We start from the raw sequence: 18,367 nt of genomic DNA on the forward strand, positions 1-18,367 counted from the left end.
TTTGGTATTGCACTTGTTCACTCTAGAATTCATATATTTGATTAAAAGAATTGATTAAGTAGATATGTAGTCATTGTTATGCATTTTCTACTCTTTTTATGTACGGCTTAAATTTCTTTTTCTTGTACAAGAGATTCTCTTAAATTACTATAAATGACTCGAGATGAAGTAAAACATTTGTGGGTGATTTGTTAAATGATGAGAATATGATAAAATATCTAGATTTTTTTTTTTTTAGCATTTCATGGATATCAATCTTTGGAGGAAAAAAATTTCAGAAAAAAATAAATTTAATAATTAGGAGTGTAAGAGAACATTTATTTTCATTTCTCTACTCTATAAATCTTATAATTACTGATATTGACATTTTAAAATTAAACTTTTGATCTGAATGAACCTAAGGTCAGATAAATATCATTAAAAAAAAAAAAGGTGATCAAAGTTGCGGTATTTAATTCGGAAAACGACGCCGTCTGAATGTCCGTTCCAGTGAAATCCCTTGCTCCCATTTCCCGTTGGTGGGGAGAAAACAGACGGTCAAAAACAGACAGGAAAGCGCTTTCTCCTCTCGTCTCGGTTCTGTGGTTTCGCTTGCAACGGTTAAAACCGTCGGTCTTCAAAGGGGTTTTGGTAGGGTTTCTCTAAATTGGGAATATATATATCTCTTCAATACTTGAAGATAAGGGGAAGCAGAGCAATGGGTTCTCTGAAAAGTGGAGTAGAAAGGGAACGAGACGAAGAAGAAGTGGAAGAGCCAATACTGATGCAACAGTCCCAGAGATTTTGTATGTTTCCCATCAGATACACCCAACTCTGGGAGATGTACAAGAAGGCCGAAGCCAGTTTCTGGACAGGTAATTGCTACATTAGTTTCATAAGCGTTTGTTATTTTTCGTTTCTTGTGTTTTTTCGATTCTCTTGTCTGAAATTGGGATTTCCCGCCGTACCCGTTTGCCTTCAAATCAAAAAATAAAATTTAAAGCCATGGATGGAAAAGAATTTGTGGGGATGCCGGGGTTAACGATAGTAGGGTCACATTAACTTGGGAAGGATCAACAGAGTTGCTTTTAATTGTAGTAGATTATTGGTGTAGTAGCTCTGATTCAAGAAGCTTTGAATTCATACAGAACCCCTGGACCTTGTTCTTGGCTCCAATTGTAGTGGAAATCTCTACGTTGGAGCATCAAATATATGAGGCCTACAATGTCAAATGCATGCCATCTTGGCCTGTTGCCTTTGTTCAGTGCGAGCCGTCCCATGGCAGGATGGAAATATGAAATGCTTTTGTAGGCCGCACGTGATGCGATTGTGATGCTTTTGTTTGTGAAATAGCTATTTCACATTGATACTTCACTGAAACACAAGGCAAAAGGTGTGGCTAAGTTGTTGGTGGCTGTAACTGTGTTGAAGTATTCCAAGTGCTGAATTATGACAGCTGTTTCCCCCTCTTTTTATGATGAGAGGAAAACATTATAAGAACTGCATGGTCTTCAATTAAAAACATTTTTTCTTCTTTGAGATCAAACAAATTGAAATTTTTCCAATGGGATTGTGAGCAATGGATGAGAAAGTCATTTGTTTGGAAACAAAAATTCTCTGCATGAGAAAATAATGGTAAGCAAAAGAAGTTGCAAATTGGGTACCCAACTCATGCACTCAAACAAATATTTTGCATGATCGGTCCCCAAAATGAGATCTTGGGGATAGTTTGTCCCATTTACTTAGTTTAAATTGACATGACCACATGTAATTTGCTAGTCCACCTGACAAAATGGGACTGAATAACTGTATCTACCATTAATTGTGTAGGGCATTCTCCTACTTTTATGCCCATGTTTCATTTTCTAAAACACCCTTACACATTGAATATGAATGTACTGCAATATAAAGAAATATTAAGTGAAAATATAAAGTAATGAAGTTAAGTTTGCATTAAAAAAATGAAAAATGGAAAAGCTACAAGACCAGAGAATATCCCAATTGAAGTTTAGGAATGCTTAGATGATAATAAAATTATATGTTTAGCTATAATTTATTTAATAAAATTATAAAAACTAAGAAAATGACAAACAAATGGAGAAAAAACACTTTAATACCTATATACAAAAATAAAGGAGATATTCAAAATTCTAATAACTATCATGGAATTGAACTTATGGGTCATACAGTGAAACTATGAGAAAAGGTAGTTGAACAAAGATTTGAGATTAAAAATAGGTCTTAGAAAATCAATTTAGTTTTATTTTGAGTAATCTACTACATAAGCTATATATATTTTAAAAAGGTTAATGGAAAAGTTTAGAGAAAAGAATAGGATTTGCATATGGTTTTTATTGAGCTAGAGAAAGTGCCTGATAGGGTATCTAGGGATGTTCCATTGTGGCTTTTAGGAAAAAAAAAAAAGGCGTGTGTAGTAGGTTTATTGATATCATTAAGGATATGTACAATGGAGTAGTGTAGAAGCAGGTGGACAGGCTAAGGAAATATCCAAAATGAGGTTCCATGGTGCATGTTGTTTGTAAATGATATTGTCTTGATTGATAAAACTAGGGATGGAGTAGAATCGAAGTTAGAATTATGGAGAGAAGTTTTAGAGTCTAGAGGTTTCAAGATAAAAAGAAATAAGACAAAATATATGAAATGTAACTTTAGACATAGTAGGAAGAATATTGGAGAAAAGATTAAATTTGACGTCCAAGAAATCAATAGCGCTAATAGATTACAATATCTTGGATCTATTATGCAAGTTGAAAGAGAAACTGAAGAAGATGTAATATATAGAGTTTAAGTAGGATGGGTAAAATAAAGGAGTGTTTCAAGTGTGTTTTGTGATCATAAAATATTCTTAAAATTAAAGTTGTAGTTTTATAGGGTGGCTATAAAACCAATTATGTTATATGGATCAGAATATTGAGCAATCAAGAAGCAACATATTCAAAAAGTGAAAATTGCTGAGATGAGAATGTTAAGGCAGATGAGTGGTATAATGTTAAAAGATAAATTAAGGAATGAACATATTCACGATAAGTTAGGCGTGACTCCTGTAGAAGATAAAGTAAGGGAGGGGTGACTCAAATGGTTTGGGCATGTGTAATGTAAGCCAAATGGTGCACTAGTGAGCAAGAGTGAGCTAGTTATTGTGAGGGGCAACAGAAGGGGTAGGGTAAGACTTAAAATAACTTTGAATGAGATAGTAAATAAGGATTTAAAACTCTGAACTCGTCGGAGAAAATTGCTCATGATCGTGTAATTGGCAGAAAACTATTCATGTAGCCTAAACCCACCAAGTGGGACTTAAGGTTTGACTTTGGTTTGTTGTTGTATTAAATAACCTAGAACTAATTAGAACTAACATTTAAATGTGTTCCAACTAATAGATAACTACACATTAATATGTTATAGCTAACTTGTAACTAATACATAGCTACAATTCAATTCTTTCTTTGGTAACTATTTTTCAATATTGTAAAATATTTCTATAAGTTTTAAATTTCAATAAAAATTTACTAGATGATATTTCCAACAAACTTACAATAATTCATAACAGTGTGTCAATGTTAGATACTTAGTTACATAGATAAAATAAACATACAACAATTAATTAATTATGTAAAAAATAAATGAGAAGGCATTATGCATGCATCCTGTGTGTCTAACTGCCAGTACATATATAAAGAGGATGATCTCTACTTTGGTGTCTACTTTTCTTTTCCTAAAATAATTTTACATAAGTGTGTGTGTGTGTGTGGAAAAAGGTAGATAACATATTACTGGAATGAGCTATCAGAGGGTACAAACAAGGGAAACGAAAACTACAGCAGAAGAATAAAGAAAATGATGAAGCTAAACAGCAGCTGCTACAGAGCACCTTCATTTAACATCAAATTGAATTATCTGTGCAGCATAATCAATCTTTAGTTGGGATTTCTGAAAAATGCAAGAGTTCTTAGCAGCCCAAATGTGATATCTGATATATGGAAACAGACCCAACTAATTGACAAAATGATGACACAGCTGCTATCATTATGGGAACTTATCCAGGAGTTTCCCCTTGCCTGTCAGTAAGTCTAGTCTGAATTTCAGGGTAGTTGTAGAGCAGTAACAAATCTCCTTGGAGAAACTAAGAGGAGATTATCCCTTGTCTCCCTGCTATCAGTGCAGAAAATGCTGCTACTAGAATAAACTTTACCGAAGCATGGAATCTGTTGTAGTATTTAGTCTGTTAAGAATAGCAAGCATAGTTCTAAAATCAGCCGTTACAGTTACGCAACAGTACAGGTGCCTTCTGATACTGTTGTGATACAATATCTTGTAAGTGTCCTGTCTCTCTATTACTCGATACTGTTGTTACAGTATTGTAATGACCATTCTGGTCTGTTACTGGCCATTTCTGTCTAGCCTTAAGACTGGTTGTGAATTCTTTTAACAGTTTTTTAATCTAATTTTGTACTTTTTTAGAAACATTTCAAGCTTTCAAACTTGAAACAGAATTTATAAACTATATTCATAATATTTACTATCAAATAGTTGAGAATTTAACTCATATGAATTGAAGATAAGCAGTCTCTTAGTAGGAGAGCAAAAGTCATATTTTAGATGTTTTTTATTTTACTTGTTAGAAATTATATTTAATGCATACTTACTTCAATTTTCCAAAAAAAAAAAAAAGGATTAAAACTTAAATTTGAAGTCAGGTAGTCTTTAGTCTTTGCTCCATGCCAAATATTCTTTGATTATAATATTAGATGTTTATGATTTTATGTGATTATGCTATGATGTACAAAATACAAATATGTTTCATTGTTTGTGTTCTATTATTTTATGATTTCTTAGTTTAGATTAGATTTATGCTCAATAAAATGGTGGATAATAACAGCTAAACCCTCAACATGTTTAGAATATGCTATATGTAAATTGATTTAAAATTTTGGTAATAATCATTTAAGCCATTAGTATGCAAAATTTTGGAGTGAAAATATAAGTTTGAACAAGTCAATTCTCATAAACGAATTCATAGACAGAGCATCCATCATGTGTTATGTAATATCCTTAACATCTGCAATGGCTACTTTGTGACTGTTGCAGTTGCCCAGACTCCCACCATTTTTTCAAAAAACTATGATAGCAAGCCACAAAATAAAAGTATGTCTTGCATGTGATATTTAAACCAGAGAGAGGAGCTCCAAGTCACTCAGTATGCTTGGTTCTGACAAAGTTTCAGGCTGAGCTGACACTAAACGTGCCAGAAGAGGTGAGATTCCAAATTACTTTGCCTTCATTACCAAGATCAGTAGGGAAATGTAGTTTAAACTTGATATCCTTAACATTTCTGAGGACTCACTGTGTCCATTTCCAGTGATTACCATCTATGAGATCAGAGCTTGTGGTTGAATCTGGTAGACCAACTGCAGAAATTTACATAAAATAAAAAAAATAGGGCGACCCATAACTCATTAAACTGGCACATAAATATGTTACAACTGACTACTAACTAATTCATGAATACAATTATTTCTTTTTTTGGTGTCTATACTTTAGCATTCTAAGACATACTGATAAATTTTAAATTTTAATAAAAAATTTACTGAACTATATTTTATTTAACAATGCACAATAATTCATATGGTGATAGTGGGTCAATGTTGAGAGAGATAGAAAATGGATTTAACTAAGTTATGAAATAAAAAGTAATTATATGAAAAAGAAATAAAAACATATTACACATGCATCACTTGTGTTCAATTGCTATATTGTCTGATTGGGAAGCAGCAGCCTTGGGAAGCAGGGAGGCTGCAAAGGTAGGGGCACCTTTTTTTTTGCACTTTCTTTGGAGGCTCATATTACCATTTGATGGGGGTAATTTTCCCTGTAACTTTACCTAAAAATAGATAATCTTTCCCTAGATATTTACCTATGGTGTATGGGGGTTTGGGGCCAGTGGTACAAGTAGTTGCTGTTCAAGGAGGCAGTGTGACTTAGAGTGAAGATGCAGTAATGGTTGGCGCTAAGATGGTGTTCGTGTTTGTGTGCTAACATGAGAAGATGGTATCACCTGGTGTTCATGATTCTATGGATAGATCGAAAGTGGCGACTTTTCCACCGGGAGTGGTGGATGTGATATTTGTGTTGGCAGTAGTAATGATGGTGTAATGGTAAGGGTGTTACACCCTCTCCAATTTGTGGAGGTAAGGCTGTGTGGATCATGCTCTTCCCAGACCCTGTTATGATGTGGGAGCCTTGGGCGTTGGGTATTGTATTTTATTTTTTATCGATGGTGTTGATAGTTCTTTGACGGCAAAGCAGAATCTAACATTCTTTTTTTTTAATTTGATCAATTTCTATGTCCTATTCTATTTTCTACAAAGTATTCTGATAGCTTTTAATGGGCTTGCAGCTGAGGAGGTTGATCTCTCCCAGGATATGCGACACTGGGAAACTCTAACAGATTCTGAGAAACACTTCATAAGCCATGTGCTTGCATTCTTTGCTACATCTGATGGGATTGTCTTGGAGAATTTGGCAGCAAGATTTTTAAATGATGTCCAAATTCCAGAGGTAAATTCCTTGACCATGCTCCTTTTTCAGAAATCTTGTTTACGTTAGTATTTAGATATTTTTCAGGTTAATGATTTTGTCTCACATTTACTACAGTGTTTTATTTATTCTGCTCACAAGTTTTCTAGAATTTATGACACCTGATGTTGGGTCCTACTTTTTTTTGACTTTTTCATGTGTGCTTGTGGTGGCAATACCGTGAGTGATATCTTTCAAATGAGTTACTGTCATTGTTAATTGCTTCATTCTGCTGCAAATCTACAAATAAGTTGAGGTTTCTATTTGTCTAAGGCGCAACCATAGATTTTTCCAAATATGTTAGAGAATGCCTATTTTTGTGATACTGAATGTTGTCTTACTTTCTTTTGGCTGGACTTCACCACCGACTACATGTTGTATGCAACTGAAAAAATAGTAAAAGTGTTTTTTAGAATATCTGTGTTCTTGTGGGTGGGTGAGTTCAGGCGCCCCGCCCGGGGGGGGGGGGGTGGTGTTGTTGTATTCTTTTTTTAAAAAATTTGAAGTGGAGAAAAAATCACAGGATAATTTTGAGTTGGTAGAAGCCACATCATTCATTTTCAAGAGAGAATGGAGTTGGTGGCTTACTAGAAATAGGTGGTCAAAGTTCTGCTGATGTGGCATGTAAAGAAGTTCCCTATTGAAGCCTGAAGTCATGAGTTCTTGCCTTTTACGTGTTGAATGGCTAGTGTAAATTTCTATGACCTCCTCCCAAAGAGAGCTCTCCTTTTACATGCTAAATAATGTTGACATGTGAAGGAGAACATATCTGTAGTGAGGATGTCTATTTCTTCAATACCTGCTTCTACTTTTTTCTCATTGAAATTGACTATCTAACATCAAAATTCTCATTCCTTTTAGGCTCGAGCATTTTATGGATTTCAAATAGCAATGGAGAATATTCATTCTGGTAGAGCTTTGTAAGTGATGTTTCTAGCTTTTTACTCTCTCTTTCATATTCAGGCCACCTGATTCTGGATGTTTTCCACTACCTGTTCTCAGAGATGTACAGCTTACTACTGGAGACATATATCAAGGATTCGAAGGAGAAGCATCGATTGTTTAATGCCATTGAGAACATCCCTTGTGTTTCTAGGAAAGCAAAGTGGGCGTTGGATTGGATTCAAAGGTATCACTTCATTCTTATTTTATAGATATTTTCTCCTTCAAAAATCTATTCTGCTTGGTGAATTTGTTAATTATCAGTTATACTCTTGAATCTATTTGCAGCATTAATCAAGAATCCTGACCTTACTTGAGATGGTTATAGACAGTTTTTGGAATAGTTTGTCTCTGATTACTCTTTCTATGTAGCAACTGTTTCATGTGTCTCATTGTTCACTTTTATATTTCGTATGCTTCTCACTCTCCTTACTCAAAATATGTCCCTCTGCGTAGCAAATGGTGATTACAAAATATTTCCACCCCCTGAAGTAGTTCATTTGGATCATGCACAGGCAGTGTATTTAGAAGGTGTAAATGAGGCACCCTTCAGGGCAAAGGCTAATGAAAAATGCCTCAAAGTGCACTTGTAAATGTACAACTGCTCAAAAGTGTTTGCCTTTTGGTATTAGGCGTATGCTCACCATTTATGCATAATTTGGCTAGGCATACACCTTACTGGAAGAAAGGATATATATGTATTTTATCAGAAATGTAACGTAAACAAATGTTTGTATCGCTCGCAACCTCTTTAGATGTTCAACACTGCTTCAGATCATTGACCAAGTTCAGATATTCTCCAGATCTTTGTATTCTGTAAGCCTTTGTCTTCTCTGGCGACCTCAGGAATTCCTGCATTGAAGACCTGCTTCGGACCTTCCACACTCAACTGCTTCAAATCTTCGACAAATCTTCACTTGGAAGTCTCTCTCTTCGCGCTGAGAGAGAGAGAGAGCTGAGGCAGTCAACACTGTTTTTAAACATGTTGTCTTTTTGACCAGCGTTTCTAGAGAGAGAGTGAGAGTGAGCGAGCTGAGGCAGTCAACACTGTTTTTAAATATGTTGTCTTTTCAATCAGTGTTGCTCCTTTTAACCCAAAAGGTAATGGTTGGATGGCACATGGCAGTGGCTCAATATTGCATGGGCAGGTACCCAGCAGGCAGCTTGAGTTCTGAGTTTAGACTCTCTAAGCTGTTTCTTTAGGGGTAAAGTTTGTATAACATGTTTTATTTTAATTATGTGATAAAATTCATGTTATTTTTAGTAGGTATAATTTATATTCTTAAAATAAAAATTGAATCATCAAAAGGCTTATGCCTCAAAGCTTTAGAGACTTAAGCCTTATCTTCTCAGGGCGCCTTGCCTTATGCCTTCACCTTTTAAAACACACTGAAAGCTTGCACTCAGCTCACGAAGACAGAAAATTTGCATAGCATTATTCTGATTATTTGTTTGAAGCATGACCATATTGTGGTTTCTATGCAATTCACATGTGAAATTCCATATGATGGTTGATATGCTTCCAGAATGATGTTGATTAATGAAATTAATTCTAATATCCACATATTGTGTGTACATAAGTATTGAGCTCGCAACACATCAAGAGATTCTCACACGAGAACAAAATATTGAATGAGTATTGTGCATGTATATGAGTATTGTGTGCTTGTACCTTGCTGGAAAACGGTAGAGTTATCTTTTGGAGTAAAAAATACTCAAAACAAAAAAAACACATGCTATATAATATGAGCAACATACTCGCCTGCAGGCATCAGTATGTAACAGTTCTCAAATAACAGACACTGTTCTTCGTTATAAAAGTTATCAAGTATTCTCAAGTTTTAATTTTTACTCTTTAAATAATTTAGGAATGGGATGAAAAAAAAGGTATGTTTGGTGGATGTTTAACAGGGATAATTTGTTAAAAAATTGGAATATAGCAGGTGCTATAGAATTAATTCTTTGTTATTGATGAGAGTGTTCCTTTTTTGGTTTGATTGTGCATGTGCGATGATCCTGGGGAGGGAGCTTGTGTGTGGAGTAGAGCATTATCAAAATTTATTTTGGACTGGAGTTTGGTATTCAATTGTCACTTTCTATTGTTCCATGATCTCCTTATTCCCTCCCCCCTTCTTTATTCTAAGCACTGCAAATTGTACTTTGATAAACTGTGTGAGTAGAAGCATGGGAGCAATTGCTATAAACTGTGTGAGTAGAAGCATGGGAGCGATTACTATTAACTGTGTGAGTAGAAGCATGGGAGCGATTACTATTAACTGTGTGAGTAGAAGCATAGGAACAATTTGTTTGAACTGTTTCTCATTCTGCCAATTCCCATCTGCAGTTCCACTTCTTTCGTGGAGAGACTTGTTGCCTTTGCATGCGTTGAAGGAATATTTTTCTCAGGAAGGTAGTGTTCTTTAAAAAAGCAATGAGTTATAATTTTCTTTCCCTCGGATTGGATGGATTTATATAAATGCAAAAGCTAAATGGTTTATTGCATTTTTATTTTTGGGTTCTCAGCTTCTGCGCCATTTTTTGGCTAAAAAAGAGGGGGCTAATGCCAGGCTTGACATTCTCAAATGAGCTTATTTCGAGAGACGAGGGGCTCCATTGTGACTATGCTTGCCTTCTATACAGGTAACTTGTCATTTTATGAATTTATGGCTTTAATATTTGATGCTTGGACAGAAATAAAAATCTTTACTCTGGACGCTGCTGCATTTGCTGTTTGCATGGAATATTGGAATGAATATAATTTGAAGCTTTCCTTTTGTGAACATAATATATAGAATTATGGAAATGGTATAATTATTGATGTTGTTAACAGCTTGTTGCGGAAGCAACTACACTGGCAGAAAGTTCATGACATTGTTCATGAAGCTGTTGAGATAGAGACCCAGTTTGTTTGTGAAGCCCTTCCTTGCGCTTTGATTGGCATGAACTCAAAACTCATGAGCGAGTACATAAAATTTGTTGCTGACCGCCTATTGGTATGTTCCATTTTTTGGTCTTAGGTGTTAATTTATTTTATAATTTTTTAAATGATTATCACTGTGAGAGGTTTGCCCGGATGGGGAGGAATGTAATGCTATTGGTGGTTTTTTGAGCTTTTTATGTACTCATATTTTCAGGTTGCATTGGGATGCCAAAGGAAGTACAATGTTGAAAACCCTTTTGATTGGATGGAGTTTATTTCCTTGCAGTGAGTATTGATGAGTAGTCTGCCTTGGACTATCTCGATTAAAATTTTCAATTTTAACAATATAGTATTATTGATTTATTAAACATTTAACAGTGTTACAGCTTGCATCTAGTTCGATATTCTGATTATTAGGTTAGTCATGTGAACATGATGCATTGCACATGGACAACCTGGTGTACCCCACTAGAGGATGCCTCTAATGAAAAATGGATTATTTTAAAAAACAGAGATGAGTTTTGTCTCTTTTGAATTGTCAGTTGGTGAGGGGATATGTGCTCTGCCTCTCTGGGATTCAATCCCTTGTGAGCATATAAAATAACAAACGCTTTTTATAACATCTACAGAGTTTGGATTCCATGATCTTTATTTTCTTTCTTTGATTGAGCAGAGGAAAGGCAAATTTCTTTGAAAGAAGAGTGGGCGATTATCAGAAGGCATCTGTCATGTCGGGTCTACAGGGCAGCGGAAAGGAGTACATCTTCAAGCTGGACGAGGACTTCTAGCATCAAAGTGTTTCAACTCCCCCAAGTATTTTGAAGATGCTGAGATGCCAAAACTGCAAATCAAATTTTGTTACACTATTCTGCAAGCAATTTTAAGTTGTCATTATGGTCACAAGTGGTCATGTCAAGCAACTTCAGCTCTCCTTTTGATGTGAAATTTTTTGTTAGAATACTTTTGTCTCTAAGGTGTCAACTTTTAGGCCTTGTCCGGATTGTGAAGGCATTTTATTTTAATTATAAAGCAGTTTACCTTGAGGTGGAATCATTCTGTTTCCACCCTGTTTACCTCTTTTAGTTTATTCCATCATCATTATTAAATGTAAACAGGATCTGGTGTGGTGCAGCCTTTACGCGGTCCTGTGAAAATTAAAATTTCACTATTGCTCCTGAATTTCGGGGATATTGCTCCCAAATTTTGGATAATCCAAGCGTAATGTCAAGTTGTTGCACGTGGGCTTCCAGCTCGCGTGATCCTCCATTCTACAAACAGCTTCTCATCTTGAAGATGGGTCTTGGAAGTTTGACGATGAAACCAAGTAATGTTCTTGAGGTTCTTGAGAGGGTAGAAGTTAAGGAGTGGTGGAAGCAAAATCCAGTCATTATCAAAATGATTAACAATCTGTTTGGCTTGAGGAAACACTTGGCAGTTGGAAGTGTTAACCACAGGATGTATAGTTTTCTCATAAATCCGTAAAGTTTTCTCATAAATCCAAGAATTTCACTTCTAATCGTGAACCCGAATGCTCCTGATTTATTCCTATTAATCGTTATTCCGATCTTGAAAGTCAAACATAATGAGACCGAAATCCTATGGTTATCCCTTTTGAGTCCACAATGATATCTGTTGAATCATGCCAAGAGAAGGAACATACTCCTTTAGGGTTGGAGTCAAGGACACAGTCCCCTTTCTTTTTATTTTACTATAGGGGGGTGAAAGTAAGACAACCCCACTTGTTCATGCTAGGCAGGGTTTTCTTGAACAGAGGGTGTAGCCAGTCAATTTGTTAGGCGCAACTTTGGGACAATAGGATGGTGTGGTCTTATATGATGTCTCTCTCAGTTTGGTAACGTGTATATATATAGTGGTTTTGACTTTGTAACATTAACATCCCAACAGCAATGGAAGACTCCTTCTTACCTACCCTCAACCCCCTATCACTCTCCCCTGTATTAAACTACAAATCAGATAATGGTTTATTAGCCTGCAAACATGCATTGGAATCCAAGAAACTATGAGAGGATTTCACCCTTTTTTTTTTCTCTCCTCAAGATTAGATATAGAAAGGATTAGTACATTTTCTTGTGATTTCAAAGTCTTAATCATGTTTGCTTGTTGTGGCAGTCATGACTGGGATTTGGAAATAGGGAAGGTAAGGCATCCCCTCTTGAGAGCTTCCCTCACCCCCACCATCACCCTCACTCTCACCCACACTGCACGTGCAACTCTTTTTGAGTGAGGTGCAAAGGACCCTTTTTCAAAGTTTGGTAGGCTAGAAAGAAAGGAGTTGGATATAAATAGAATGAAATATTATATGGTGAGTTTGTAAAATTGCAAAACCCATTTCCATGTTATTCCATTTCACTCTTGCATACCAGAAAAATCATTTTAATTGTGAAAAATAGTTTTTATTTTAAAATTTTTTAGTTTCTAATAATTACGAAAATGTCATGTTTTTTTTCCTTTTTTAGTTTTCCAAGATTATATAGAAAATCTAGAAAATAATAAAAATATTTTTTCTAATTTTCCTTTACAAATTTGAGATACTATGAAATAATATGTTTGTAATTATTTGAAAAGTAAAAATATTTTCCAACTCTAAACAATGCCTAAGGATCTTCCATGAGAAATTATAGTGGCACTAGTCTCTCTGTCTTGTAGTTGGGCTCATTCAAAACTTAAAAAAATTTAAGAAAACGAAAGATAAGTATAGAAGATTCTATCTTTTCGTGTTTCATTATCAAAGAAAGTGAAAAAGAAAAAATTAATTTTTTTATATGTCAATAACTTTTAATTTTTCTTAACTTTCAATCTTATAATTGCATTCGATATAGAGAGAGAATCAAATAAGTGTTATTTGATTTTCTTCTTTTTCTTTTTCCTGTCACTTTTTTTTTTTTTTACCTTTGAAACAAAAATGCTTCATCCAAATGGAACCTTTGTTCTCGTCATATGATAGTAAACATCACTCTTTACTTTAATTCATGATAATAAATAATAAAGTGTATTACGAATGGCAATCGGACACCAAATCCCCAACTACACGAAAGCATAAATTTGTTTTCTAATTTCTCATTATATATACTTTTAATCTTTCAAAACCCCCTTTAAACTTTATTAACTAATTAAAATATTCATATTGCTACTTTTCTTTTTGTTGGTTTATTATAAATTATTTGTCCCATTATCTTAATTACAAAACTATCCATGGATACTATTATATTAATCAACTAAGCCTAGCAAAAAAACAAAATAAAAATAACTGAAGTCATAGTGAATATGATAAGAGCACATGGCATGCAGATATTGATGAATGATGAAACACCCATCAACCAATTGAGGCAAAGAGATATATAGGTGCAAATGTGAAAGTAAAGTTACAAGCTAGGCAACCCAAACTAATCTTACTGACTCATAAAGCAACATATTCACATCAAGCATGCTTTACAGCTTTCTAGATTTCAAAGTTGAAATTCATTGTGAGGGGAGGATACCCTATTCTTCTTTCTCACTCATAAATATCTTCATCAAAAGGGGTTACCTTCCTTTCACTGATGAACACATCTCTCTCTCTCTCTCTCTCTCTCTCTCTCTCTCTCTCTCTCTCTCTCACACACACACACACACAGAGTTAATTTTTTCTTTCTTAATTGAAAAACACTAACTTGTGATTAAGACAATAATGATTGTTAACACTATTTTTTTGTCACTAGACCAAGTCGTCTAACTAATCATGTATGCCAATGAATGTTATCTATTGAACAAAAAATTAGGTAATATATATAACATCATTGCACATTACCATGTAAACATTGTGTGATCCATACAACAATTGTTAGGTAGCAATAGCAAACGAGTCCATTAAGTCGCATATTTCTATTGTGTCAAAATCATAGGATCGGCGAACTACTTAGAACACATGCAAATTTATTAAGTAACATCATATTATAATTATTATTAGGCTTGCTTACTTTTGGAAAGCAAGTTTTACTTTTTATTTTTAATATTTCAAAAAATATAAAAAAAATACTACATTATTTTTATTTATTTATTTATTTTATTTTTATTTTTATTTTTTTGGTAAAAGAGGGCGGCACTTCCTAACTTTATTAGAAAACCCCTCACTTATGGCTGAAGAATACCGTGGTTCCAAGTTTGAGACTTTGGGACAACAAAAGCAAACTCGAAGACCCTAAAACTAACTTAACCAACATAAATCAAACCAAAAAACCAAAGACTAGCAAGCAAACAAAAAAAACTAAGAACTAAACCACTAAAAGTGGAAAACAAACAAAACTCCAGAAGATAACACAAAACATCATGAGCGCAAAGAAGGAGAACCCAACAAATCCAATCGAATCATTCCCCTAACTTGCTAAGGAAGATCATCCTGGCAACTATATGATCGAGAAATACCAGATTCACTTTGTTTGGCAAAGAAATCTGCACTTTTATTCACCTCCTTGTAAACATGTCCCACTTTGAACTGTATGCCTCTCAATGCTAGCATAAGCTCTTCCCACAATTCCCATAAGTTCCAAACCGAGCACTTCCCAGAATTTATCCACTGAACCAACAAAGCAGAGTCACAAACAATCTCCACTTGATCAAATTTGAGATCTTTGCACAGATTAATCCCTAAAATAATCGCCTTTAATTCAGCCATGTTATTTGTTCCATAACCCAATAATGAGGAAAAAGTTGCATGCTTTAAATAAACATTTTTCATCTCTTATCACGCCTCCACCACCACAATTACCTGGGTTACCTTTACAACTCCCATCCACGTTCAACTTAACCCAACCTATCCCAGGTTTACACCATCTGACTACATGAGGAAGACGAGCCCCTACATTTTTTACTTGAATATCTAAAGCACGAAGGACTGCAATATCCGTACAAGAAGCATGTGCACATTTATTTAACTTGTCTGAAATGGATCTCAGCCAATATTTAATATCAAGCCACACAGTTCTCACTGAATCATGAATTTATTCCATCCTGGCTCTACATCGACGAGTCCAGAGTCTCCAAATGATGAGACTAGGTATAAGACCTACCAAAATGCCTAACTGTGAGGCCCATCTTGCACAACTAAACCACAACATTAGACTTCTGCCTTTCCAAGTACTCCGTTGCCATACAACTAACACCAACGCCACTGCTTGCCTTTTTTACATACCTCTCTAAGCAAAACGATCAGTGCAAAACACACCTGCGTATCGAGATTCAATTTTGGAATTGAACAACAATACATCGACCCGAGGCCATCTGAACACCTACTTCTTTAATACGAGTATCAATTAGAAGACAAGCGAACCAAGTCTTCCACATACAAATTGACACCCTTTTTGGCAACATAGGATGCCAGATCCATTTTGCAACTGAGAATTCCTCTTTATGCTCCCTTATCATTTCCCAAGCACTTGCCGTGGTGAATTTCCCATCTGTTGAAGGTTCCCAAATTACTGTATCTAGACCCTCCTTGCAAGAAATAGCAGAGTTCATTACTTCCTTAGTTTGATCTTCACCCAACAAATCCACAAATAAATCAACATTCCACCCATCTCTATCCCAACAAACTCGAGTTCGTAGCTTATGGCTACTGATTTCCTGAACCTTAGCACAAAGGAGACCGGAGGCTAACCAACAATCAAACTAGAAAGAAGCCGACCCTTCTTTAATTTGAACACGAACATGCTCTAAAGCTTCAGGAATCACACAAACAATCGATCTCCAAAATCTGGTTCCTTTATATAGTTTCATTTCTCTCAAGCAGTGTTTCTTATACAAATACTTGGCTTTAAAAAATTGAGTCCACAGATGATCCATAGTTAACAATCTCCACACAAACTTCATATGCAATGATTTTTTTACCTCCTCCAAATCCCTAACACCCAAACCACCCTCACAAACAGGCTTACATATATTAGACCAAGAACACCAATTCCTTTTCCTTTTGTCATTTACTCCACTCCAAAAAAAATTCGATAACATAGAATTTATCTTTTTGAAGACAGTATTAGGAATGTCCAATACCACCAATTGATGAACCACCATTGATGATAATACATACTTAATTAAAATTAGGTGGCCCCCTTGAGATAAAAGCATAAATTTCTAACCCACTATCTTTTTCCTTAATTTATCAACTAGGGGTTCTAAAATATGGGCCGTAAGACGTCCCGATACCAAAGGAACACCCAAGTATGTAGCAGAGAAACCTCCTTCCACAAAGTCAATCGTCCTTAACAGAGATCTCTTCCGAGCAAAAGCGATTCTCTTTGACAAAAAAATACTTGACTTTTCTTTATTTATCAATTGTCCAGACCAATCCTCATACTTCTTCAGAGTCTTGATAAGCATTCGAATGGAAATTCTCTTGCCATTGGCAAAAATAAGAATGTCATCCACATAGAGAAGGTGAGATACCAAAGGCGCCTCACTGGGATGATAGTAAGCCCCTATCTTATTCTCCATAAAATTTTTCTTTAGCAGCCGAGAGAGAACTTCCTGTAAAATAATAAATAGATAAGGAGATAGAGGATCTTCTTGGCGAAGCCCTCGAGAAGGTTTAAAGAAACTTTTATAAGTGTCATTCATCATAACGGAGAACTAAGGAGAGGAAACACATTCCGCCACTAAACCACAGAATCTTTAAGAGAAACCAAAGCTTTCCAGAACCAAGTTTAAAAAATCCCAATCGACCCTATCATATGCCTTAGCTATGTCTAGGGGTGTACAAAATTTACCGAAAAATCGAGAACCGGACCGAAACTGAACCGTTTGAAGCTTCAGTTTAGTTTTTTGGTTTCGGTAATTGGTTTCGATTTTGAATTTATAAAAAACAGATTTTCAATTTCGGTATCGGTTTCACTCAAAAACTGAACCGTAAAAACCGAAAACCAATTATAATTTTAAAATAATTATACCCTGTGGGAACTTTGATTACAAGTACATGTGGGAAAAATAATTATACCCTGTGGAATATATTATTTTTTTTAATTTGAATTATTGGTTTATACTTTCTCAGGGAGTGGGGAAGGATTTTATAAAGGAGGAATGAGCTACAGTGCTACTACCACAGCATGCATCATCTTCTCCATCTCCTGGTAACCTGCACAGTGCCGAGTGTCGACTGCCATGCCTTTCGACACTCACACCCACACTAGCAATGCTCGTGCCCATCACCCACGCCAGTCACCCATGTCCACATCTCCACGCCAACGCACTCACACACAACAACACCCACGCTCATGCTCACACACAGCAACGCCCATGCCAACGCCCACGCTCACACCCACGCCAGTCGCTCACGGTCACGCCCACATTATCTTTGGTGCTCTGGCCATCCCATATCGGTTGGAAATGGGAAGAAAAAAGTTTCCTCACCCTATTTATTGAAGTTGGATCTGCTTAACCTCTTCTGTGCTGGGCTTTGCAGTCAAAGCCTTGGCCCAGTTGGAATAATATAGGAGGTTGTGGGCTGTGGCCTGACTTGGCTTTATGTAATAATTTTTTTATTTTGTTAGTTTAAAATTTGGTAAAACCAAATTAACCGAACCGAACTGTAAAGTAAACGGTTTGGTTTGGTTTTAAATCGACGGTATACTGTTCGGTTGCGGTTCAGTAGTTTAAAAAACCGAGAGGTGAGGTTCGGTTCGGTTGACGGTTTTGGCAATAACCAAACCAAGCCGAACCGTGTACACCCCTAGCCATGTCCACTTTGATCATTACATTTCCACCATTAAACTTCTGCAGAGAATGAACCATTTCTTGTGCCAAAGAAATATTTTCAAATATATTTCTACTAGAAATGAAAGCTCCCTGTTCCGGAGAAATCAATGCAGACAATAAATGTCACGACCTGCTTAATTTTCACATTTTTTTTTAAATAAAATAAAATCAATATCATAATTCCCAGCT

General features: G+C 35.5%; 1 protein-coding gene across 1 annotated transcript; it reads left to right on the forward strand.

The window, feature by feature from the left end:
- The first annotated feature begins 479 nt into the window (after positions 1–479).
- Positions 480–11,508, forward strand: LOC131150234 (ribonucleoside-diphosphate reductase small chain A). Its single transcript, XM_058100838.1, has 9 exons — positions 480–854; positions 6,395–6,555; positions 7,435–7,483; positions 7,576–7,702; positions 9,860–9,925; positions 10,039–10,155; positions 10,346–10,508; positions 10,650–10,720; positions 11,109–11,508. The coding sequence occupies exons 1-9, from the start codon at positions 698–700 to the stop codon at positions 11,221–11,223; spliced, it is 1,026 nt and encodes a 341-aa protein (XP_057956821.1). The 5' UTR covers positions 480–697; the 3' UTR covers positions 11,224–11,508.
- Positions 11,509–18,367: the final 6,859 nt, after the last annotated feature.

This window comes from Malania oleifera, chromosome 3 (genome assembly GCF_029873635.1).
Source record: "Malania oleifera isolate guangnan ecotype guangnan chromosome 3, ASM2987363v1, whole genome shotgun sequence".
Lineage (NCBI taxonomy): Eukaryota > Viridiplantae > Streptophyta > Magnoliopsida > Santalales > Ximeniaceae > Malania > Malania oleifera.